Source organism: Meleagris gallopavo, chromosome 26, assembly GCF_000146605.3.
Source record: "Meleagris gallopavo isolate NT-WF06-2002-E0010 breed Aviagen turkey brand Nicholas breeding stock chromosome 26, Turkey_5.1, whole genome shotgun sequence".
Taxonomy (NCBI): domain Eukaryota; kingdom Metazoa; phylum Chordata; class Aves; order Galliformes; family Phasianidae; genus Meleagris; species Meleagris gallopavo.
The window spans coordinates 1,247,774-1,274,667 of NC_015036.2; the positions used below are offsets into that span (position 1 = coordinate 1,247,774).

A 26,894-nucleotide genomic window follows, 5' to 3' on the forward strand; every position below is an offset into this window, starting at 1 on the left:
TTACTTTTTAATATGAGTCACACTGGAAAACGGCTTTAGAAATTCAGTCAAAACAGAAAACAAGGCTGATCAAATCCGTTCTGAGCTGGTGCTGTAGGTGGCTTTATCCTCAACACCATCTACCAGATTGTCTTGGGTGATTTCACACCTTCCAGCACTATTATTACAACCTTAGGGAAATGATGAACTTTAAAATGTAAAGGAAGTTTGTGCTAAGGCAACATGAAGCTGCTTTACTTCTGAATGAAAGCATTCACCCAGCAGCAGCCTGAGGCTTCCCAGCTCACTGCCAGGTTCCCCTCCAACCCAGGGAGGGATGCTCAACTCGTTGCTCCCAGTGATGCCCTTCAACAGGAGCTCCCATATTTATCTGATGAATCCTTCATAGCCTTATTCCACAGAAGAAATCAATCTCTTTCAGCTCTAATGATCCATTACTTGCAATCAGCAGGAAAAAAAAAAAAGGCATTTCAATGGAAATCACTGCAGCTCTCCTCCCTTAAATATTGCTCTTCCTTGTGCTCTCTGATTCCAATTGCAGGTAGAAACATCAGGAACACGCAGGAATTCAAGGCTGCCCAAGATCTGCTTGGAATGCCAGCAGTATCATTCCACTTGCTCTGACCTACTGGAGAACTGACCACAGCCAGACATGTGCAGCTTTCTGGGTGCTTCCCCAGCACTCAGAAGGGCAGCTTTGCCTGCAGCATGCAGACAGCAGCACAGACCTGGCTCAGGCTTTGGTGGCAGCTGGTTTTGTTACAGGCACAGAGAAGTAAGGGCATGCTAAGAGCACACACACCACGTGAATGGCACTTGAAATCCTAACCACCCCATCTTCCTCCCATAAGCAAGCCTATCTCTAAATGGCAGGCTGGCAGAGAGTGAATTTGAAGCGGGATTTACAACTCTCAACATGTGAATGAAATTCCCTGCTCTCCCGACATGGTATAATTCAAACAATTTGGTAACAATCACCTCCCGAATAAAATTACCCCATCAGAGCAAAGGGTCACAGAGACACAGGGGGTGAAGGGGAGGGCACGGGGGAACAGCTTGTCTGCATTTCAGAAAATTAAAGTAAGAACCAACATGGACACACAGCCACAAGGGAAACGCTCTGAAGCCACCAGTAAGACCAACTGCAATGGAACAGGAACCAAAATGCTACCTGCATCCCACAGGTAGCAAGGCAGCGAGTGAACCCCAGATATCTGCTGATCACTGTAAGGTCTCTGAACACACTGAAATACAAAACTGCCTTTTCCCTGTGCCCACAACATGCTATTATCTACTGGGCATGGAACCACAGAGAAGAAACACTGTTTCATCGAAGTAAGCGAGCACCACACAAAACAGCACAAACAGAAAAGCTTGGGACATGACTTCCCTGAGGTCAGTAAACCAAACCAAATCAAAAAAGCCCTTTCACAACGACTTGCCTGAGGTCAGCTACCCTGACAGCAGCTTAGACAGATATAGAACTCGGTTTTCTTGCATCCCATTCCTTGGGCATAACACTGAAGCAAACAGCAGATATTTTTTTCAAGTGATCAAAGAACAGAAGCAAGGTTTTGTTAAAACTAATTGCCAGAGAGCAAAAATTTTGTAGGTCTCAAAGCAAGAAACCCTGTTTGAAAAACAAACCAACAAAAACCAGCCAGGTTACAGCTGCCATCAGCACTGGAGTAATTAAACAGGTCAGAGAGCCCCACTGTAAGTCAAAGATGCAGCTGACCAAAACTCCAGGAAAGCAGATAAAAAGGAGAAACGTTATTTAGAAAGCAGAGAAAGAGAAGCAGCACTGATTGAACTGGAGCTGCAGCCAAAATGGAAACAGAACTGCTTTGCTGGCAGCTGCACGTACCACTTTCAAGAGATAGATTGGTGCCAAGAGCTAAGAGACAAAGCGTTGCAGACAGGCCATCCTTAATAGCTAATATCCCTGCTGGGGTCTTTTATAAAGGAAAACCAGAGTTTAAAATAAACACAGTACTTTTAAAAACCACAAATTGGTTAAAAACGCATCATTAGGCAAGAAGAAAGTCGGCCTCCATCATCTGCCAGAGCCTCAGCTCATGACTGCAAACTTGCTCTGCAGCGTGCAAAAGCATCAGTGTGCAGTTATGTTTAAGGACTGCATCCCAGCCTGTCTGCAGTGGGCAGCTCTGGAGGCTCACAGATACCCTCCATGGCCAAGGGAGTGGAGAAGCCTACAGGGCACTGACTTGTTTCATGCTTCAAATGCAAATCTGTACCCACTGCAATCAGAAGATAAATGTTTGCTATCTTCTTGCTCATTTTGTGTTTTGTCAATTATGTTATGTTCCATCAAACCAGAACATAACATGCAAATATGAATGATTTCCTTTTTTGCCTTATGCTGGGTTAAGAGCCAACAGCTCTGCCATTAAGGACAAAGCCTAAAGTTCTCACAACCTCAGCTTTCCCATCCTACAATGTGCCTCACAGAGGGCCACAGCAAAACAAACCACTATGGAGGTGTTGTCCTTCTTCTCACACACTGATCCAATTTAGAAAGCTACTAAATGCAGCATAATTTTGTTGTCAAGTCTTGAATTCCAACTGTGACATCCAAAGGGATTCTCTTCGTTCTACTGTACGTGCAATCTTTAAGGCTAGCTACAAAAGTTCCTTAAGAGTAAAAATATTGACATTTCCTTGAGAGAAAACTGGATGCACTGTTAAGGCTCTTGCTGATCTTGCAGCCAGGAAAAAAAAAAAGCAAGCTGCCAAGTACAGCATCTCCTCTCTACAAAGCTGAAATGGCTCCTGCTTGGCCCAGCTGCTCAGGTAAACAGTCCTTCATTCTTAAATGTACTGAGTCAAAAAACTGCTAAGTGCTGGGATGTGGGGTGGACTGGCCACGTTCAGTCCCTTTCCTGCAGCACTTAAAGCAGCTCTGCAGCCTGCAGAGGATCACACTGCATGAAACTTCTGCCCCAAGCAGCTCTCAGCTTTCCCAAGTAAACAGACACAACTGCCATTACAAATGCACACGTGTTCAACCAGCATAGGAATAAACACCGATGCAAGCAAGAGAGACAAGAACATCCACCACAGTTCCCCTTAGCTGGGATATGAACCAAACCCAGCTCTTGGAGTTGTCAAACAAGTAAAATTGAGGACAAAGAGCTCCTCTGCAATGCATTTCCACTTGCTGAGCCGAGGGCAGGAATTGATGTCTCCTTGCAGCACTCGGAGCCAACTGCTCCCTCCCATTTGTGGCTGGCCCTGCCTGGTCCAACAGCCCCATCTGACAGCCCCAGCCCTGCCAGAACGCATCGCTCACACAGGGAAACCACAGTGGCTGTCCTGTCCTCTTAGATTGCAGCACTGAACTGCACTTTTGCTTCAGAGCTAAACTGAATACAGTTTAGATATGAGGAGATTGATCTCTGTAATTCAGAGCTTTCCTTCTGAAGGCAAAATGCTCAAAGGACATGACATGAACAAACCACCATAGAATCCCAAAAGCCTCTGCTGCTTCATGGGACAAAGCAGAGCAAGCCTTCATCTCTGGTATTCTGAAGGGGCAGCCTGAAATGCACCTACCAAGGGAATTCACCTTAGCATGAGCAGTTCTGTAACAGTATTCAACTCTGCAATGTTGCTCAATAAACTGTTCAACCCCAAATCCATGCATAGCTAGAACCCCGTTACTGCATCTCAAGCATACAGAATTAAGAAAGGACCTCACTGACCTCATTTTTTCAAAACACGTATTTAAATAGAGAAGAAAAAATCAGAGTGCTGTAAATGGGAAAACTTTAATAGCAAATCCCAGCTGCTTTTCATCTCTTGCTATTGGTGCTCAGCCTGCTCTGTGAATGGCAATGGAGGGCAGGATGGGTCCCCCAGGCTGGGCAGCTCACACAGATGCTGCTGTTGGATTCACTACACTGTTGCAGCACGGAAGGCAGCAGCTAACTTCTGAAGAGCACAAATACACTGTGAATGACAAAAGTGAGCGAATGGCACAACTCTTCCACCCTGGGAAATGAACTGTCACAGAGTTACACATAAACCCCACGATGAATGGGGAGGGGAAGGTGCAGCATGCTTTTACAGAAGGGAAAGGACACAGCACAGTCAGTCTGATGGATGTGAGTGCTGCCCTACCCAGATCACTGCTGTGTGGCAAAGCTCCAAAACACAGCCTGTCAGACCCTTGTCCTTAATGATTATCATCCTAATTAATGAATGAATTTATCCTCTAATATTATCATAACAGCTACAGAGTAATAGATGTTAATTATGTCATTCTTAAAGGCTTCTCATGCAATTCAATTTCTTCTCTCTTTTCCCTACAGATGCTACTCTACTTTCAGAAAGCCTGGAGCAGACCCAAGCCTGAAGCAGACTCTACACCTTGCCAGTGCTCTGCTAGTGCCTGAGCTTTGAACACAACCCAACCACTCTATCCAGGCCACTTGCCAGCTTCATACATTCTTTATTAACCCCACCCACTGCTGTCACTTCGCTTTTATTTATCGCTACTGAGAGCAGAAGGCATGCAGTGTGTGACCTAAGATCAACCGTTCAAGCACAGCACATCAAGTGATGGATTAGTAGTGCAGGAACAAGGAGTTCGGTTGCTTTCTTTTGACTAACACAGAACAACCTTTCTCATCAGAGAAATGCTTAAGGCAGAGGTATGAACATTTGAGAGCATCCGGAAGGACAGGCAAGAAATACTTGATCCATGAAGGCTCACAGTCAGGATTTTAAATGTTTTGGGAGAGTTACAAAAAGGTACCAGGTGTCACAACAGGGATTTTCAAGCACGTGATGTACCCAACTCTCAGAGGCAAACAGGTTGGTGAAGCTGTATTTCTCCAGGCGCTTTGTTGCAGTCACCTTCAGGCAAGAAAGCAGAGCATGCCCTCGTGCAATGTATGCTCATTTCACACCTGTTGGTTTGGCTGCACCACTACAGACAGTGCTGCACCCATGGGGGAATCCAGTGCTCATCCCTGGTGGGACGCAGCAACAGGCTTAAGGTGAAGCATTATCTGAATTTACCATGCAACGCGATGACAAAGCAACTGCTTTTGTTTTGCAAACTCTTCCTTAAACAACAAAAGGCAGCAAATGCTATGTTAAGAAAGGTGAGGAAGAGATTCTGCCTTGGGTAGGATCCAGCTGGATGCTCCACACAGATCTATCCCAATCTCTTATGTATATATATAACACAGATAGATGCACACATACACAGTTATGCATGCGTGTGCCAGAATTTGGCCCTCAGAGTCCCATCTGTTTAAAGAATTGTAGCTTTTCACAGGAAGAAATTTCACAGCACTTCCACTGTGAGTAACTGTTCTCGAGGTGTTTGAGCCTCAATCACACAAGACAAAGCTATTATACATTAAAGAACAGGCCTTTAAGAGAAGAAAGAAAAAAAAAAAAATCATACAAAAGATTTCTGAATGCTTGACTCAAAAATCCTACTGCAAGCAGTTGTGGTTTCCAGTAAGGACTCTCACAGGCAGACTGAATCAGCAAACAGTATTTAAGACATTAGAGTCTGAGTAAGACATTTGCTTCTGTGAACACATACTCCACTCTCCTCTCCCCACAAACCACCCAGGATGGGGAGTCCTGACTGTTCTTCCTATAGGATCTCATTTTTTCCTGGCACTCTCTCTGTTGCCCTGAAGCACTTATTACTGCAACCACACTACCAGCCCCGGGATGCTGGATGGGGTTGCCTTCAGGGTTTTGCAAAACTGTTCTTCAAACAGAAGATAGCAAGCTGGAATCTTGTGCAAGGCAGAGCCGGGAGATACGAGTGGCATATATTTGCGTAAATGCCTTCATGCACTGCATCAGAGACCTTATTCTATCAATCAAAATGAATACAGCACAGACAGCAACGGCTGCTGCAAACAAACAACAGGGAACAGTGCAAAGAACTGTGCATCCCATGCAACAACACGGAGCTGCTCAACTTACTGCCAGCACGAGGTCTGCAAATGTGAGCAGAAACGTGGAGAAAAGCCACGCTGGGACTGAGAGCTCAATGCCCTGAGACCAGCTGGGTGCAGCTGCAGCAGCATCCCTGCACAGGACGTGGGTACGATGCCATGGGAAGCACCCAGCAGTGACACAGAGAGCTGAGGGCGCACCGTGGCACTCGGTCTTTGTGTCACGGACCATCATCAGACCTTTGCTTATCCCTCTGGAAGTCAGCAAGGACTGCAAATGCCGTCCACGAGCCTTCACAGTGCACAGATACAGCACGACCTCACGCCGGCCTCAGCCAGGCACTGCACTCCCAAAAGGGCTGCAGTTACTGCTGCAGCTGCTGCCCATAGAGCTCAGCAGGCGCCCAGCACAGCCCTCACACCACCCATCCAACCGGCTCATGCTTTTCTATTTCCTGCAGGAAAAACCATCTCTAACGTTCCTTGAAGATAACGTTTCCCTCCCAGCAAAAATGCACGTGGCACACAGTGTGCACACGGAAAACGCAAACTCAACGCAGGGCTCCTCTTCCCAGAAAAGCATTTCTAAAGTATTTATAAGTCTCTTTCTCTTTTCCCCACTCTCCCACTCCTTCTTCCATCACAGAAATACATTTTATTTATATTCGTTTTAATGGCAGCAATCAGTCAGCAGCAAAACTGCACACGTCCTGAAAGCAATCCTGCACCAATCAGCTACACAGTGCAATTTTCCTCAAGAAAAGGAAAATCCGCCTTTGCTGTTCTAAAAGCCAAAGCAAAACAAAGGAAACCCATTATCAGATCTCTCAAACACAACTAACAACACTGCCTTAGCCATTTGCTAATCTTCATGGTTAAATGTGTTCAAAGGAATCAGAAGAATCCCACCTTTCCACTTCTCAAACCCACGTGGAACAGCTCTCCATATATTCCCACTTCTTAAGAGCTAATAACCTGGGTTCATTTTCTAAGATCTCTAAGCAGAAGAAAAGCTGAAAAGGGCCTTTCACAACTCCCTGCAGCCCACACAAAGTCTGTATTTCACAAGCTGACTTAACACATCTCCATTTTTTTAAACTTTATCTGTGAAGCTTTTGCAAAGCAGTCACCAAACAAGAATTCTCTTTGCACCGCTGCAATTAAACTTACAGATGGGAAAGAGCAGGAAAGAATTTCCTTCGTGTAAATGCCCTACTGTGGTCTGCCAAGCATAGCCCAGATGGACCAGGATGCTTCCAATGCCCAGTGCTCAAAGCTTTGGGTTTGTTGTCTGCTACAGAGTAAAGCAACAAAGGAAACATCTCTCTTTGGACCACACAACACACAGACTGCATCTGCACACAGTCCACAAGGGCAAGGTGCTGTGCTACAATGCATTCCATCCCAGAGCCAGGCTTTGTAGCCTATTTCTCTAAGGTTTGCAATCTGAAGATTGCCAAGACTGTCAAAAATGCACTGCTGTGCACCATATGGAGGTGGGTATGAGTCCTGTCCCTGGAGGTGTTCAAGAAACGTTTAGATGTCGTACTGAGGGATGTGGTTTAGTGGGAAATACTGGTGGTAGGTGGATGTTTGGACTGGATGATCTCAGAGGTCTTTTCCAACCTTGGTCAGTCTGTGATTCTTTATTTTCTGCTTTTGCAAAACAGCTATTTTAAAGCTTTTAAAGCTTTTATATGGATATAGCTCTAATTAGCAGAACTACTTTTCTCTGCGTCCATCTGAGAAATCAAGGAAACTTTTGCAAGCTGCTGCAGTAGGCTGGACACCAATGCTAGTAGTACATCCAAAGGGCAGGCAAAGTGAAATTTGTTTTATAGGCTTTTTTCCCCCTCCTCGATATTTTTGGCCTGATACAAAGGCATCCTGCCAAAGCCTCTCTCTGCTGCACTATCATTCCATGAGCTATTTCACGCCTCCCATTTAATTCGGACGTGGAGCCAAACCCATCCAGACACCACTGGTATCCATTGCGTGACAGAATGGAATCTTTCCCTGGACATTAGGGGAGGCCACGAGATGTCAGGGGTGAAGTATCTCCACGGCAGAAATGATACTCAGTTGCACAGCTCCTTTCATGCCTTTCCTTTCATTGAATCCAGATGCCATGAGTTCTTCAGCTTCGCATGGATCTGAGAGACAGGCACAGACTGACACGAGATGAATCACAAACTTGGGGCGTGGAGACATTCGAGATGGTCAGAAGGATTCCTAAATGCAAAGGTGACTGGTTCTGTGCCCACCCTTTAAAGTGATGAGGCCAACTCCCAGTGCTCTCATTTTAGTTTAGCAGAACACTGGAAAAGAAAGCATCAGCTCAGCAGCTGGGCACGACTCGCAGCCTCTGGATCTACTGGGCAGCAGCTCTGTTCAGTCTGGCTGCAAACTGCATCTCCCTTGCACAAGGCACAGACTCACCATGCTGTCCCCAGAGAAATCAGCTCTCTGAATAACATTCTGAGACATCCCCACAAAGCATCCGAGGGCTGACAGCAGCGTCAGACAAACTGCGGGACAGCTGGGCTCGCTCTGGCCACAGCACTGCCCATACCTTGCATGCAATTCACTGCTACTTGCAGCTCCCAGGGCTTGCTCCTGTTCTCACATATCCTGCAGGTCCTACAGACCCCCGAGGATATCTCAAGTCTTCAGATTCCTTAAATCCCTTGAAAAATCTCTCTGGAAGTCACTGGACTCTGCCCCCCGCAATCCAGTGCAGGCTGCACACACATCCCTATTCTGTACACTTTGTTTTAGTACCCAAGAAATGTCAGCAGAACCACATGAAGAGCTTTAGAGAGAGACTCCACGGTGATTCCCATTAACGTTCAGTACGAATTGCTGAGATGGATGCTCAAGAAGTGCTGAGATGAATCATGAAAAGAACTGCTATACTGAGACCAGGAAAATGCCAAACGCGGGCATTAATTCTCAATGGAACTTGCCAATGCAATTGGTCTCCCACAAACAACATTTCATTCAGTCTATTAAAACACGATAGCCTATTACGCAGCATTTTACAAAGTCCCCATCCCTGTTCTATCAGACAGGGACTCTGGCACAAAGCAACAGAGCAGAGCACTCTGATTCTGCAGTAGCAGAGATGTCACTGCTGGGGGTGGATCTGCCCCACGGCTGACAGCAGTCTCACCACCAGCACCAGCCACAGCCTTGCACACGGATTTCCTCCCCTTGCATCCCTGCTGTGCTCCCTTCAGCTGCTGGGCACACTCACAGACACAACTGAAGCATGCATGCTTGTGGCCCTGGGTCACGCTGTGCAGCCCTGCACAAACTGGGGCTGGGATTATTTGCCTAAGGGATTTATTTCGTTAAGACTAGCTGGTCACAGCACTACAGACAGCATCCTTCTAGGGGCTGAGCTGGAGGGAAGTGGAGAAAAACCCACACATGCTGCAGGGAAGTGCCACAACAAAACATTACGAGGCTGCGTTACTAAACACAGTGCAACACGGGCTGCAGAACGAGGCGGGGAGAGAAAACGTGGCATTTACCTGGCAAGAGATCTGGACAAGGTAGACAAGTTCCTTGGATTCACAGCCGTTCCTCATCACTTCGCTCTGTTCTTCTGGGAGCGAAAGCTGCAGGGGAATGGGGAGAGGGTGGGAAGAGAGAGAGAAAGAGTAGGTCAGTGAGCAGGGCTGAGCCAGCCATGGGACAATGCACACAGCACAGCAGCCACATCAGCTCGCCCCAAGACACACTGAGTCTCAGGGAAGCGAGGAGCAGAGCCTGTCTGCAGTCATCAGATAGGAAATATTCAGCATTCATGCCTTGCACAGACCCTCTGATGCCATTGGATTCCGGCATCTCACCTGACAGCTTAAAAATAAAAAGTATGGTTCGAAAATAAAGCAATCATGGGAAGGCAAAGTGTTCAAGGCAGGGATTAAACGTCTAGCTTAGAAGTCTGCAAATTAATTGTTCCCTGAAAATATCTCCATAATTATTCACATGTCAGATAACACTGATCCTCTCCAATTTCATCCATCCCTTCTCCAGAAAACCCATGAGATATCCCCTTTGACCATACTTGGCTTTTCCCATTCCACCTTCTCATCACGCTCTTTTCTTGCCTTCTGGACACCATTTTGGTCCCACTGATACTTTCCCCCTTCAGAGCAAACTTTCATCTCAAAAGCTTTTCAATGAGAACTTCACAACGTTTACACATTCCCACATTCTCATGAAGGTGGTGTGCAGTACAGCCCTGCAGGTCAACCCAACTGCAGAGGGTCTTTAACAAGGTGAGCTTAATTACACCCAAAAATGCATTCTAGAGAGAGACATATCTGTAAGATGGACTTTTCTGTGTGTGTAACAGTGTGTTGCATGCTGCCACGAATGTGATTAAATATAACAACAACTTATTTCTGCACTGGGGGTTCCCCATCACTTTATCACTTACTATCAATTTTCGTATTTGAAGTGCTACTTTTCAAACCAACATGAAAAACACAACCCAAAAACAAAACATGCAGTTAAAGGGAAGCCAATACATGGCAATATTTTCCACGTCTGTCAGGTTCCAGGGAGCTGCAGGTCAATCAAAAGCAGGTTTCCTTACACAAGGAGAAAAGTTTCCATCCCTTAACGTGCCCTGTGCTTATTTAGGGTCCATGCACCCACTCCATCTGCCCACGATGGAATTCCAGGCCCTGCCTCCTCACAGCACATCCTTGCAGCTCCGTGGACAGGACAGCCAGCAGCCATGAAGTCACAGCACACACCTGCAGCAGCTCCCTGACGTGCACAGGGCTCAGTGCTGTGCAATGTGAGACAGGGTAGGAAAAGTCACGGGTCCGGTTAAGACAAAGGTGGAATTGCATCACCTTTCCTTTTACACATACTGTAATGTGCACCCAATTGGATTCATGTCGAGCCAAGTCTGTACACGACCTCTCCAGAAATAGAAAGTGAATCATCCGTAGGCGTGAAGTCCCTGTGTGTAGGAGGGCTGAGTTACAGCAAACTGAGATCGCTTTTCATTTGAAAGAGCAGAGCTACCTGAGGATTAAGCTGCTGATTTATACTCACTGCCTTCACACCCACGTCGTTTGCTTTCATTTTAGGGCTTCTCAGCGTCCCCTTAGACAAACTCCTGGTCTATGTGTGCTAAAGCAGAGGTTGAAGCAACTCCTGAGAGGGTCCATCAGCAGTGCAGCAGTGCTCTGAGTGGCCCATCTGGGCTATGGAGATCCTGCAAGCTGAGCAATCAGCCAAACTCATACCTACCAAGAGAGAGAACCACGTGCACAGGGAGACCTGATGGTTACACCCTGTAACACAGCTGCTCTTGCAGTAAAATCTCCTCAAGATTCACTTACGCTCCCTGAACGCATGTGGTCTAATTTTTGTTTTGCTTTGTTAATAGATATGCATTAATGCTGCTCCAAGGTGACCGAGATCAGTATATCTTCCAAACAAAACATCCTACAAAGTACAAGTGCATTAGGTCTGCTCTGATTTCTGTGGCTAAAGACAAGCCTGTGGGTCTCTGCTCTGCACATACTGCCCAAGAACTGACATACCAAACCCTGGAGCAGGTGTGGAATTCCTCCTCCTCCTGCATTACATGACATTAAATCACTGCATGCCACTGACCAAAAAGAGCTGCAGTGATACTGAATGCAACCAACAACTGCCCAGCAACGAGTAAAGAAAACAGACCAAACAGCAGCAGAGATTTCCAAGAACAGGAAACCAGCCCTAGAAGCAAACACAATCTCACAGATCCCATTCGCTCCAATGGCAACAGTTTCAAACTGGTAACTTGGAAGACAAAATGAAGTTACATACCTTGTTGGTACACAGCTCTGCCAGGAAAGAGCAGCCCTTGCTAGCCAAGACTTTACTGATAACATTTACAGGCAGGGCTTAGAAATGCTGCTGGTTCCTGTGGTCTCCTCACCATCAGAGAAAAAGCAGCTCATCTCCAGTAAGCTAGCAGCTAAGGCAGTGATTACAGGAGTCCCCTGCAGAGTGATTTACTGATTTACTGGTCATTCCTCTTGCAGAGATAAACAACAGCATAGGAGGGAAAGCTAGTCATGATAGGGCACATGTACAAGTCTTACTCAAAAGCACGGTAGCTTCACAAGTCTATGTGTGTGCAGAACGAGGGTTAGCAAGGAACAAAACAAATGCTCTCAGCTGTCCTCTCCAAAGTGGCTTTGGAAGCTCCTTCTGCTCTCCCTCCAAGAATAATCCTCGCATCAAACTCTGGCAGGTCTGAGCTTGGAGCAAAGCAGCAGGCGCTTTACAGTCTCATTTGTTTGTCTGGAGCTGCACAGGGTCAGCCCTACTGTGATCCTGTCTGCATGGCACGTGGATCCCAGACCCTGAGCAGCAGGTGCATCTGCTGACATGCCGTTTCTTTGGGTCTACATGCAGGAAATGCAGCGCATCCATTACTGCCACAACACCTGCTGTGCAGCAATGGGCAAACTGCACCTACCTGTGCGTAACACAACACACACGCATGCTCTCATCATGTGAAAAATGCCTTTCAGAGCCAACTAAAATAACTACGGACATAAAATGAACACAACTGCCCTCTCTAGACTCAGAAAAACAGCAAGGCTTCATAACATTACAATTCAGTTTGCTTGGAGGGATCAGGCTGGTCAGTGGGCGCAGCCTCACTGGGTGCTGGAGCCATCCAGCTGTGCTGAGCAGCACCGGGTGCAATGCTGCAGGAGGGAGGGGGTCAGTGAGCTGCCCAGATGGCCACGGGTGAGCAAAACCTCCACGGGGTTCATCTCAAACACAGCACACGTCTGTAGGAACGGCGAGATGGCAGAACGATGAAGAAGCGTTTTTTGCCAGGAGCCTTAAGTCAGTGGAAAGGCTGACGCTTTCCCTGGCAGAGGATGTGTCATTGTTCCAAGGAAACCTGGTCATCTTCTTATGCTTTTCCAAGATGGAACTTCAGGTTAATTCCTTGGCAGAAGCAGCCAGGCACACGCAGCTGAAACTTCTGCTGCTCAAACTCAGCCATAGCAAAAGCTCATTAAGTTTCCAAAGCGCTGCTACGGCTGCTCATTTGTTCTGACAATAGCAGCAGTGCACTTCTTTGCTTTCTGAACCACTGCTTCCAATATCTCCTCGATGTCTGTCCTCTTGTTAATTAACGATGATTGTGCAATTTAGCAAATCAGACGAGGGAAGAACCACAGGACAAATGCCACCTTTATGCAATGCTTTGGGAAGTATGAATTGGGTGAAAGCCATGTCTGATGGTTAAATGCAAGAAATCTGATGTTAATTTTCCAGTGAAATATTTCCCTGTTCTATTAACAAGAATAAATAAATAACTGTATGGCCCAAATATCCTCAGGACAAGCCTCGAGGAAGTTAAATGCCTTCACACTCATCAAGCTTAGAGGTGCAGAAGAAAAACCTTTCATCAGCTGTTCAGCTGCAGCCTCCAAGCGCACGGCGCCTTCAGTGCCCTTCAAAGCACCCTGCTGATCACACACTTCACCTTCTCTCTGCTGGATCCATTCCTTATTTTGGGTTCTCCTGTAAGGAGGACCCTTCAAAACCTCTTTTTTTGATATATCTGAAATCATTATTTTATTGTATTCGAAATTCTACATCGGCAAATCTTTCTGCACAGTGAATCACTTTCCAGCTAACTTCTCTGACAGTCAGAATGTGTTTACCTGTGGCCTTCTTCCCCCTCTCCAGAATTTATCTTATTTTATTCCCACACACTCCCCATCTCCTGCTTTATCCCTTTCACACCGAGCTGTGGCCCCAGAGCAGAACTTCCAGGATAGCAGCTTTACCCAAGCACAAATATTCGGAAGGAAGGATGAAAGTAAAGCCAAGAGAGCAACATTCACAAAATATTTCTATACCTGAAGCTCCATTTACTGACTGCTCTTTGAAACCAGCCCTTTGAAATCTCCAAAGTGGCACCTGAGAGCAGCAGAAACCAAACAGAGCTCAAAGAAAGGCTGTGACAGCACTGCTCGTGTGCACGGGATGCTGTGTGCTCACTGCAGACAGCAATGAGTTTTCATGTCAGTTTTGTAAAGCTCGTATGATACAGTAGGGTATAAACATCAGATAGATTAATGCTGGAGGTTTGCTAACACTGGCATTGAGGTGCACTGAGGAATGCAGTTTGGTGTTTGTATGTGGAATTCAGCTCGGCTGCTCCTCTGCATCTCCTTTGCAAAGAGGTAAACTGATCCCAGGGAGACAGCCTATTTTTTCCACATGGGCTGCAGAGAGTACAAAAGAAAACATCACTGTTCCAAGTAAGGAGGTCACAAGAGATAAGGGTGGAATTAAATGCTGGCTTAAATTCTCCTCCTTGCAGAAACAAGTTACCATCAGCTCACAGGTGTGCTCAGAAAGCCTAACTTTAATAGGAACAAGCATTAAGTCAATTTAAAAGGTTACAGGAAGTGTGTTTTGCCCATAGTAACGTAGAGAACTATTTTAAGTTTGCCAATTACATGAGAAATGCTTCCTTCCTATGGCAGCATGATTATTCAGCAGTCAGCATCCCTTCAGCTGAGCATCACTGCATGGACCAACAAACCCTGCCAGTGCTTTAGGCAGGTGCTCACCCATAGCAGCACCCTCAGCTGCTTTAAAGATTCCAGAGGTCAGAATAGCTCCATGGGTGCCTTATGTGCACCACAGCAGGTCTCTTTCGGGGTTATTTGGTTATTTTGCTTTCAGCATAAGCTCCCAATGAGGCAATGCCTGCATGCTGTGCAGTTTTGTCCATCTGAGAGACTGAAGCAGCTGAGGAATCCCTTCAGCTTCTCTGCGAATCAAAACTGCTGGGGAGGAGGACTTTAAAAGCAGAGGAGAGGATGCAGGGATCCATGCACATGGAGCTCCTCCATCCACCTGAGCAGCCACGCAGGTGGTGAACAAATGGCATCCCTGCGAGGCAGCAAAGAGCAGCATCTCCTGAGAAGCAATTAGCTCTGGATTTGGCACCTCAGAGGCTGACTCCAGGATATAACGCTGTAGAAAGGTCACCCTGGCTGTTTGCTCACCGCTGCTCACAGATTTCTGCTCACGCTGTGTGTGTTTAGAGCAGGAAGCTGCATTTGCTCAGGCAGAGCAGAGAACAGCCCCAATAGATGGCAGTCAGAAAGCACGGCGCCTACGTGCCAGCAGCAGCCAGCTTCAGAAATTCAACAACTGCTTTTAGCACTGACTGAAGTTATCAGCATCAGGCTGACGGGTGTTGATTTGCATTATGTTGCCCTAGCTGAGAACGAAGAATTTGTTTTCTTGGTGATGTAACCACCTTGGGTTACTGCACGTGGCTCACTGGGTGCTTGTCTGTATGCACATCCAGAAGCACGCCTTGTCAGAAAGGATTTGCAAAGCTGCAGCAGTCCACAGCACTGGGGATGCAGCACTCATGTACGTGCCAGCAAAGACTTCTCTGCAAACACAGCAGCCTCAGCCCCCATGTTTTTAAGTTCGCCATAGGTTTGGTGCAAGACATTCAACCCCGAGTATCACAGGTAATCAGTTAGACAAAAAGAATAAGTCAGATTAAGAAATATTAATGCACTATGCCATAATAGAAAGTAAATGTGAAAACAGGGGAAAAAATCTTGTCCTGATCCTGTTGCACACAGCAAGATTGATGGAAGGCAATTCCTGGCCACTTCCACACGGTTCTGGAGAGGTGGTCTCATCCATGCCTGCTGTTGTAATGCTGCTCTCAGACACAAAGCACAGCAGGATCCAGTTTGTACTTCTGTGAAGAAGAATTCAAGCCTAACCTTGATGGATTTCCACTCTGACTGCAGTTAGAAATGCACGACTTCAAAAGACTTCACCCTAAGTCCCTGATCCAAGGTTCAGCTGCCAATGCAGGCAGCTTAATTCTATGCTGCCAGTGTTTGTTGTTTTAATTCTTAAGCCAAATATATTTGATGCCTAAGCTTGTTGAGACACACAGTCCCACAGAGCTGTATCAGAATTACTTTGCCCAGATTTTCCTGTATCAAGTTGCAAGTGTTTTCTCATGTGGTCTCCCCTGTTTATTTCCTCCAAATGTGTAAGAAGGTCAACCTTCATAACCTATAAAATATTCATAAAAACTTCTTAGATGCAACCATTAGGGACTCCATTAGGCAGAAACAACTTCTTAGGGTCTGAAAACAGAATGTTTTCATGAAATTAAAGTATCTGCTGTTATTAAAAACAAACTAACCAACAGCCTGCTCCATGCAGCTGCCTGCAGAGAAGTGCAGCACAGCCTTATGGTGCATCAGCCACCCCTCCCAGCTTTGTAACACCAGCAAACACGCCGAGGGTGCACTCCATCCCTTTGTCCAGATCACTATAAAGATGTTGAACAACTCCAGACCCAGCACAGACCCTGGGGAACACCAACCATTCTTCCTACCAACGCAGGGATGCTAAAATCTGATAGAGGTTCATATGAAATTGCAGAAGAGATGGGAAAAATACAGGACTGCCACCAGATTGCTTTACAGATTTCTTTCCTAAGTAGATGTGTGCGTTTTTGCTTCCATGATGATCTCATTTTCTCCTCTCTTTCTTGTGGGGGAGCTACTTCCAGTGCCTGAGGTTTGAGAAGACAGCATGAAACACGACACTAAGACCAGAGCTTGCAGTGGGTGTGGGGTGGTTGTGCTCTGCCAGGCACACAGCGGGGCACTGAGTTCCACATGGCAGCCACAAGCCAAGTTCTGGATCCAGGAGCTGTGACCACAGCTGGTGCATCACTGCCAGAATGTATCAGAGAACACAGATGCGGGCACTCCTGCTCCTTCTCCAAAGCCATGCTCTGCAGAGCCCGTTAGGTGCTGCTCAGTGCTGTGCCAACAAGGCTCCTGGTTACAGCAGCTCTGGGATAAACACAGTGTACTCTTAAGCACCAGAGGGTAAATTAATGGAATCTGATGCTGACTCCATCAGCTCCACCAAGAGACAGACCGTGGGATAGAACACAAGGGGAAAAGCTAACGCATCTATGATGGAAATCAAAATAGCTATGGCAAGAATAGCTCATAGGGTAAAGCCTCAGAGATGCACATGCATCTGGTTCCTGTAAATACAGAGCCTCTATTGTGGCATGCTGTTGATTAAATGCTTGTTTTGTTGCTCAGAGAGCACGGAGCATGCAGCTCTGACAGGCAGAGCAGCACGATGCCCATGCTGAGCACCAACACCTGCCTGAACACCACTGGCCAATGCTGCCCTGCAGCCCCGCATGGCTCACTGCACAGACACTGGGGAGGGAAGACAGAGTGAGGGGAACAAGCAAGAAGGGCATTGTGGCCAGGAGGAAATGAAAATGGTCCTGAGGTACAAAGACACCTCTTTCAAATTCATTCTCCATAAAACAACACATCACATAAACGAAACATTTCCATCAATAAAGGCATTTGCAAGGATGCTTTAAGTGACTAAGGGCATAGGATCCCACTCATGCTACACCGCTGGTAAAATGTCAGTGCAAACACTGGCACAGACACCTCCAGCAACAGGCAGAGGGGGTTGGGTTGGTTTTGATGTAAAGGAGTTTGAGCACAGGTCTGAGCAGAGCACATCATGCCCTGCACCGGGCACTGCCAACCCCTCCTCCTCTCACTGAACTTCTGAGGTCTGAAGCTGCACATGGTTGGGAGTTCGTCCCCCAGAACTCCAGAGCACATGGAGCTGTTTCCTGGCAATTCACAGCTTGCAGAGTGTGAAACACAACAAAGAAAGAAGGAAAGAAGCAAAAGCCACGGCTACACACAGACGTGTGCTGGAAGGAATCAGCAGGAGGAAAACCTGCACAAGTTAACTAGATAGAGTCCAAATAATTCATTTCACTCTCTCTGTTCCTGAACGCTGCACGCAAGAGGCAGTGCCATGCAAACAGCACAGCATTCTGAAAGCAGAATATCCACATCAACCTCCTTGTCCTGCTCTGCAATACAGAAATAAAGCAGCAGCTTTCAGCTTCTTACGGCAGCTCTGCAGCTCATGTTACAGTGACACAGATAACTTTATCAGCAGCTATTATGTGTCACGCTTAGCACAAGCTCCTATGAGAGGTGTCACTCAGCCTGACACCGCCAGCAGAAAATAATTGTACATAAAGAGATGCCCTCATCCACGTATGCAAATGTGGTGCGTGCAATAAAAGGCTCATTGGGCCACGTGCAAAGCAGGGAGCAGATAGGCAGGAAACAGGAAGGGCTTCAAGTCCAATTCTCCGGCACAAAAGGCATGGAGAGCTGATTCAGCACAGCAGGAGGGGTTACAACACATCTCAAGTGCTTACAGAGACTTGAGATTTCCCAAGGAAGGTGCCAGGGTAACTCTCACCATAGTTTCACAAGGGCCTTACGCATGCTGCATACTGATTTGCACTGCCTATGTGGAGTTTGGGACAGCACTGAACTGTCTGTGGTGAGCATATGGAAAGTCCAACTGGCAAATACTGATCCTGTCCAGTTCCGTGGTTCTATGGCTATGAATGAAAAAAAACAAAACGTGCCATTCTATAATAAGTTCCCTGCCTACTGTAAATTCTTCTGTGCTTGCCATCAGCATGACATGTGAGGTGGGCACTACGTGTCCCTGCACCTGGCTAAAGATTCACCCACATCTGTGTCCCACACAGCTCCATCTCAGTGTCAAACAGAAACACATACAGATGCTTATAGGATTCCTTATGCAGCTATAAGTTCATAAAAGTGCATCCTCTTAAGCAATAAATGCTGCTTTATAATCTGAAGATTTTTTTTTTTTTTTTTAAAAGAAGCAGCATAAAGGATCAATGGGAAGGAAATATATTACGAAGTATTTTCATTTTTAAATCACAAAGGGAGCATTCTGGGCATTGTTAGCAGCAGTTCGGAGCACATCCAGCACCAAAACACGCAGCACGGTCCTTCTTTCACTGCCCCTCATTTCTCTAATTAGTGTAAGAGTCACTGAAGTTAATATAAATAGATCAAGCAGCCATTCACCTCTGCACAGGTAAGAACCCAGTGCTGGGCTGTCCCATTCCCAGCCCCATTCCCAGCTATTTTCTCCTCCCTCATCAACACTCCTCTCAGACTGACTTGCTCAGCACAGAGCCTTGCAAAAGCCCACGGGTTCATCTCTGCAAGCAGTGCCACAGCTGGCGTGATGCTCATCTTTAACATCTCCAGCATAAGACAGCCTACCAAAAATGCCATACACGGCCCCTGCAAACTACATCTGCTAATTCTGCAAAGAAATCACTGCCTGTTAAGCTCATTCCAGTCTTTCCTTATTGCCACATTAACATTCGGTGCCATCCTTAAGCCTTTCTTCCAGCTGCTTTTATTTTAGCATTGTTATTACACAGCAAACAAAAAGGATCTTATATCCAGCACAGAGATCACCGAAAGGCTGTGTACTACTTACCCCTGCTACAATGATCTATTCTTTCCATGGATATTTCTTCCCCTAGCCAAGGCCTAGCAGTTCCAGGTCTCTCCTCAGTTTCCCAGCAGCTAATTGAAAAAACCTTCCAGGCATCGGCTCTGCACGGCAAGAGCTCCAGGACAGCAAAATCCCATTAAACTCCCCAGTTTGGCTCCCTCCTTCTCCTCTCTTCCTGGTGCTGCTGCTCCTTCAGATGAACGTGCCTATGAATAGCATTTAAGATCTGCCTCCATAGCCCCGTTAGCCGTATCCACACTGCCCATTTCATGCTCAATTTGCACTGCAGAGAAGTCAGTGGTGTTCCTTTCTCTCCCGCTCGCTGTCTCATTGGAAAGGTCCCACAAGACAAGCCGTGGAGTTTAACAAGAGCCAAGAGAAACAGAGAGGGAGGGAATGCATGCAGGGATTGTGTTCAGGCGCAGCACAGAAGTCTGCTGCTACGGCTCAGAAGGAAAGAAAAAAAAATAGACAGCAAACTGCCATCACATGCCTGAAACACAGCACAGTTTAAGGCAAGCCGATTCCTCGTCCCTCTTCCCTTTCCTCCGGTATCAAAATGCTCGGAGCTGAAGCTTCACTAAATCCCTCTCAAGTCCCCGGTGCTGTGCGAGCCCAGATCCACGCAGGATGTGTGTCCCAGCACAACGGGGCTCTGTTTGCTGCACGTATTCTCTAAAGGAAACAAGTATTCCAACGATGAAAAGTTTGCTGTCACAATCTTCCCTGTTCAGCTAACAGCTAGAAGCATTCTCTTGTCCGAGGGGTCTGCACTGCAATCAACATCAGCAGGATTTCATCAATCAGCACCCGATCAGGAGAGCCTCTGAGCCTAAAGTTTGGGGTTCTCTGTTCAGTGTGTGTGGTCACATCAGCATCCAAAGCACCTCCACCACACCATGCAGCACCACACCTTCAAAGCAACCCTGCTAGCACAGGACACGGAGGTGCAGCCACACAGAGGCTCTGACCATGCATGCAGCTCTTATGCCAGCCACTCTGCCCTTGCCTGGCATTTCTTTCACCACTGCAGGAAGGAGCACAGCCAGCTCCCTCCTTACACACCAGTACTTCTGAACTCCCTGATTAACACAGAAATCTTAATATCTGACTGTTCCTCAGCACAACTTCATGCTCTTACTTCAAGGTCTGCATGGAGACCTGGCCAGATCCTGGCTGACCTCTGCAGCCCAGCCCACGGAAGCAGGCAGCTCACCATGATTGCTTCCAGGAGCCAACAGGAGCTGAGCTGAGCACATCAGCTGCTGTGCTGGGAGTGCAGGCAGCTACAGAGGTGGGCTGGCACAGAGCTGACAGCAAATTGTCACATAAGCATCCAGTGGTGTTAAGGCAGGGGCTCATTCCATTAACACAGCGCTGCAGGAATTTCCCAGAAGTTCATATTTTAAGTGCAATACTGCAGAGTACGGATGTTAAACAAACTCTCTTCCTCCACACTTTTCACATTGTCTCCAATAAGTAAAGTCCACGCAGGAAGATGACAGGGAACTCTCTCACTCCATCCCTGATCCCTCTACAGCTCCCTGGGTGCAGCTCTCCCAGTTTTCCTCCTGTGCTGCCTGCAGTTGCAATAAATATTAACTCGTTTTACGTGCCCACCTGCCCATACCCTATGTGGAAATACGACCACTTCAATGGGGAGCTTATCAGAAGGTGCTCCTGGCTGCTGTGTTTTCAAGCACAACAAGCTTGCAGAACTGACAAGATTGCTTCTCATACACCTAAATACACAGCACTGTGGTGCACCAAGAAAACACACAGTAGGAAATGAAGGAAGTTGGTGCCTTTCAGTGCTACACCCAAAGCAACCTTTCCAGCAGCCTCACTTTGTGCAAAGCTGGGAATCAGCAGCCTTCCAGCTGCCCTTTACCCATCTGAATGGTGACTCCCAGCTCCCTCCTCACTCCACTTCTCTCTGATAGACCAAAAAGTGATTGCTGACACAGAAGTGGTGCCCCAGTGATGTGCAGGCTGGTCTGCCACCGGCACAGAGATTACAGGATGTGACAGTAAGGAGAATCTATGGCAAACCAGATCCTGAAATGGGCATCTCCTGCAAAGGGCATCTCCTGCAAAGGGCAGGAGAGGAATGTGGGAACAGGTTAATATGTGCTCTTGCTAGCAGATATGGGGATTCTGGGAAAGCCACATTTCGCCTCTCACTGTGCACCTACAACCAGCAAAGCATTCCATCACAGAGAGAGCCTCTGCCTGGCACCAGAAAGGGCAAAAACTCCAACACGAGTTCCCTTAAAACTGGAAGGCCAACCGGTTTAAGAACCAGCAGCCAAAAAGCAAAACCCAGTCTGTCTCCAAAGGAAACCACCTTTAGTCACTCCTTAATTCCCCCTGGTGACTATAATAACAGCAGGCACTTGGAAGGAGTCACTCTGATACACCGAGCGCCCATGCCCACTCTGCTCTGATATTTGTTACACCACAGGCTGTGCTCAAAAAGGGAAAAGTAAATATTTTCCACGTTACTGTTCAAAGCAAAACCAATTCAATGTAATGATGGGTTTCCATCACCGCATTTGGCATTTTGGAAGCACAGTACTTCGGGGCTCTGATAGGATGCTGCCATCTTTGGTACGTGTTTAAAAAATGCTCCTGACCTTCCACTCGTGCACCAAAAAGTACATTTTTGGAAGATTGTGGTCAAACGTGCAGCGTTCCCAACGTTGTGAAGGGCTCCAGTTTTTGTTGCTGTTGTTTTGGGTCTGTGTTGATTAACACATGCAAATGAAGGCATCTGGTGTTACCTCCCTGTTTCCATTTCACACCCTATTAAAGTCTGATATCACAATTAATTGAAACCAAAACGAGATTACTCAGAAATTAATCCTCTCTGGCAGCCTGTGCTGAGGTTTAGTCATCACCTGGGGAGGCACAGATCCCCCCCAGGCAGTATCTAGAATTAAACATTTTGGGCATCGTGCAGAGATACCAAAACTGGTGCTGGAAAGGAAGCTCCTGCAAGCAGACCCTCTTGTTAAACACTTGTTGGAGAACATGAAGGCGTGTTTCTCCTGCACCACATCTATTCACCAGCAGGTCCAAAGAACAGCCAGGTCAGGTCCCAGAGCTCCCAGCCTGGTAGGGTGTGCGATCTGAACTCAAGCAGGGATTCATACCCACATTTCACAAGTGGTAACGATGCTAAGAGCAAAGTGGATAAAAAACCTTGGACGTGTTCTAAAGCCCAATCAAGAAGCATATAAGGGACACAAAATCAGCATATGCCAAGAAAAAACACATCCTCAAGCCATGGGGATGGCAAATGATGGGTAAATTATCATCGTTTCTCCTGTCCTTCCCCACCCACAAGTCTCACCTCGCTCCAACACCACCAAACAATTGTGAAAATGAGACTTTGGACAAATGGCGGCTCGTGGCACTCCAAGTTCATTGCAGCTGATGACAACGGCTGTCCTGAATTTCCAGAGCCAGAGAAGCCTGCATCCCTGTGCACACTAGATGGCATTGCACTACAAAGTATAGCAGGGCTCAGGCAATGATTTGGAAAACATGAGGAAATTATCTTCCCCATTCAGCCGCAAATGGAAAGCTGGGACAACTAGGGGAATATTTACAGTGCTGGGACAATGGGGATGGCTCTGCCAGAGGGATTGGCTTGGGGAGAAACAAAGAGCCTCTTAAATTAAAGGAGTTGCCTATTTATTTATTTGTTTAGAAGAAAAGTGACTTTGCCCCAAAACAAAGAGCCCTTTCTTCCCCTGCAGAGCACAGCCCTTTGCTGTGGTCACTGCCACCTCCCCCAGCACACAGAGGTGCCCTCCCAGCCATCCTGAGCAGCCACTGCAAGGGCCAGGATGCTGCACGGGCCAGGATCTGGGCTGCTTTACAGTTCTCAGCCATCATTTCTAAACAGGCTCACTTTACACGCTGCCAACACGAGTTAAGTGTAGAAACCAACTGGAACCTGTAGTACGTTATTATTTCAGCTTATTGGGAAATGCCTTCATTTATAACTTAAAATTAAAATGAAAAAGAAGTAAATTTATTTATTACAGCTACATATGACACATATACTTTTTCTCTTCCTGCAGGTGGCATTTCATAAAACTGCTGACTTTCCAGGAAAGTGCATTAAAATCACAGTTAGTTATGACTGCCCCTCCTGCTCTGAGCTCCAGAATCCGTTAAGCTCTGTGGGAGGTCAGTGACAGTTTTACTCAGAGTCTTCTTCTCCATTTGCTGAAAACAAGCACGTTACTCCTCTGAGAGAACTGGGAATTGATGGAGACTTGTCACTGCAGGCTATTAGGCTCTTGCTCACTCGCTTTTTCTGTTTCCTCCCTCACTAAATCAATATAAACATTTTCCCCCGTTGATAAGAGCCAAAGGCACCAGAAAGAACACCTCATACACCTGAAATGTCCTCAGGAGTTCCAGGGGAGGAGAAAGAACCACGGAGAACAGCCCCCGGACCACCACTGTGATGGGAGGGAGAGCACTGTGCCATCAGAGCTCCATTTGCTTCATCTCACCAGCGATCCTTCCTCACCATCACAGCTCCTAAGGATTCCTTCACCTTGCTCAGAGTGCAGATAGGTTTATTCTGTGATTTCTCACCTCCAAGCCACTCAAACAGAGGCAATCACATTGTTTTTAACACAGAGACCAAATCAAGAGCAGTGCTGTGTAATATCCCTTATTTCACACTTACGCAGCAGCAGCAATCAATGAATAAAGAAGCCCAGTTTGCACAAGCACATCCTCCCACTGCAATCCTGGCCACTAAAAGCCTTATGCAAAAAGATGAATAAATGTGGCAGGGCTCCGTGGGTGATAAGCCACCATCAGAACTGCACTAAAAGCTTCAGAAGCAGAACTGCAGGCAAAAGCCAACAAGTTTTGCACATCACATGCACACATCTTTCCAAGACAGAACTGCAGGACCAGGCTTGAAAAGCAGCAAGGGGGGAAAAAAAAAATCAGTGTTACTACAAGCACATCTGAGAACTCCTTCCCCAGGAAAAGCATTCTTTATTAGCTGGCCGAGTCCCAACTCCTCCTGCTGACTAAAGGAGCAGCAAGTGAAGGAAAATAATCTCCCCTTCTTTGGCAGGAGGAAGCGATAAAAGCCGAGGGGAAACTTAACTTTATTTCCTCCCATGACCCCAGAAGTGAGAAAGATCAACAGCCACTCATCTTTACAAATGAGGCTGTGTGAAACCCAGTGCATTTGGCATTTACTATGCTTCCATCCCCTGGTTTTTCATAAAGGTTGGTCTGAAAACACTGAATGCATCTTCGTGTTAACACAGATGGAGCTGGGGGGATGAAGGTACAGTTTGTTTTGCAGTGGTTGTTTAAGCCTTAATTTGAGCACAGCAATTTACAAGACAAATACACACTTAATCTAAGCAAAAAGTGCAGTACATTGTCCACCACCTAAAGTGATTTTGAAAGGGAAAATTAAAAATTAATCCATTTGGACACAAAGAGTTACGACAGTGCATGGATAATTCTTTGTTAAAAATGGAAATCTTCCCTCTCTCCCTGGTCTGCTTGAAACCATAACAGAAAATTGAAACATTACTTCCTGGGCTGCCTGAAGGAGAGCTGATGAACGACCCAAATTCTTCACCTTTATGACATCAGGTAGGCATGAGAAGTTCCATGAGAGGAAAGCAACACTTGACTCTTGAAAACCAAACAGATGATTTATCTGGGTTTGGTTTTGGATCAAAACACCCCACACAAACTGGCAGAGAAGACGACCTCACCGACGGCTTTCGTTCAATTAAAGAATCAATTAACAATCTCTGACAGCACCACTGAAATTCCTCTTATAGCCAGCTCAGAGCTCCACTTCTCAGCTACTCCTTAGCAACCAAAGAGATGACAGATGGATTGAGAAAGTTAAGACGCAACAAACTCAGGGGAAAGGACAGAGAGAACGCAAGAAAAGGAACACCTATTTTATATTTAAATAAATTTTATATTTATATAACCTATTATAATTCAGATGGCAGCGTGTGGGGGAATTGTTTCATCTGCATCTTACACTGCACCCAAACCAAAGCAGGTAGGGAGAACATCACACAAAAATACTACACAAGCTGACCCTGAAAAACAGCCTCACAAAAAGCTTTTAGGGGGGAAATGAAGCAGAACATTTATGAAGTAAGAGTGAAGAGTGACCTGAAAGTGCACCTTTCCATACTCTGTGTGGGCTGATAGCTGACCATGGAGCATCCCAGCAGCTGGGAAGAGCCTCCAAGCAGCACAGCTTTAATCACAGGGTAACACAGGTGAGAATAAATCTCATGAGCACAAATGCCATTAGCACCTACCCTGCACTCTTGTTTGTTGGTCAAGACTTTTAAAGGCAGACATAAAATTTGGTTTTGTGTAAGATCCAACAAGGAAGCAGTGCTGGGAAGGTCGTGCTGGTCTCTTCCTTACAGATGGCAGCACTGCTCCAATTTGCTACGTAAGAAATAAGTCAGAAGATCAGCACTTACTGAAATTACTGAGGTCAGAATCAAGACAAGAACTTTACAGTTCAAGTACTGCTCCAGCCCAGCATTGTTTGACCCGACTTTTGATGAGATCACAACCAAAGGTGACAAAGTTTGGGATGTAATTAGGTAAATTCGTAATTAGCAGGCTTCAAAAATCAGCTGCAATTACAAGCTACTATCATTTTTTGGTCCCTCTGGGCCTGAATAGTAATTATGGGTAATTAATCTTAAAAATATCTCACTTCTCATGGAGAGCTCCAGCAGCACAGCAGGCAATGGAGGACGAAGCACCGTAAGGTAAGAGAGGGATGTAGCTTTATCTTGTTAAAAAGAACAGAGCAATATGAGACCTGCTTTTAATTCCAGGCTTACTCTTAAGAGGTTTCTATTTAACTTATTTATGCAAACTTCCCTTTCTCTAAGGAAGAAGAAATCAACTCAACAAAATTCCCAGCTCTAAATTCCCCAAATTTCCAGCTCTAAAAAGATCTTCTGCCTTTGTTTAAGCTCTACTGAGTTTAAAGTAGCCAGAAAGTGACGGATAAAGGGAGGCTTACCAGAGTTTGAAGAAATGCAGAGCCATGCACCGAGGGAAATAAAAAGCAGCAGAGCTTGGGGTGTATCCAAAGTGCACATCACAGCTTTAGTGTTACTGCTAAAATGCCTTAATAATTCAAAACACACACACCAGGCTAAGAGCTCCCTTCTTCAAGAAGAGTTTCCAACCCCTATCTAAGTTTTATTGAGCTAGGAAACAAACATTAAGGCACTGAAACAAACCTTGAGCCACAAGAGAAGATGGTGCATGGATGGAGACTCTCAATGTGATGCTTCTCAAGTCTTATACTAAATAACCACGAGTTTCCCCCACCCAGCAGGCAGCACCTTGTCCTGGTACCACTCACTCCTTTCTTCCATGCAAACCCTTTTCAACACGAGGCTCCAGCTCCCAATGGCTTCC

At 46.3% G+C, this 26,894-nt stretch overlaps 1 protein-coding gene across 2 annotated transcripts in view; it reads right to left on the reverse strand.

Moving 5' to 3' along the window:
* Window positions 1-26,894, reverse strand: part of ARHGAP32 (Rho GTPase activating protein 32) — a 146,296-nt gene that overhangs the window by 59,383 nt on the left and 60,019 nt on the right. For both annotated transcript variants that reach the window (XM_031556858.1, XM_010723589.3), the window contains one exon: window positions 9,488-9,574. In XM_031556858.1, coding sequence (XP_031412718.1) covers window positions 9,488-9,574 — 87 coding nt within the window. The remainder of the gene's footprint in view (window positions 1-9,487; window positions 9,575-26,894) is intronic.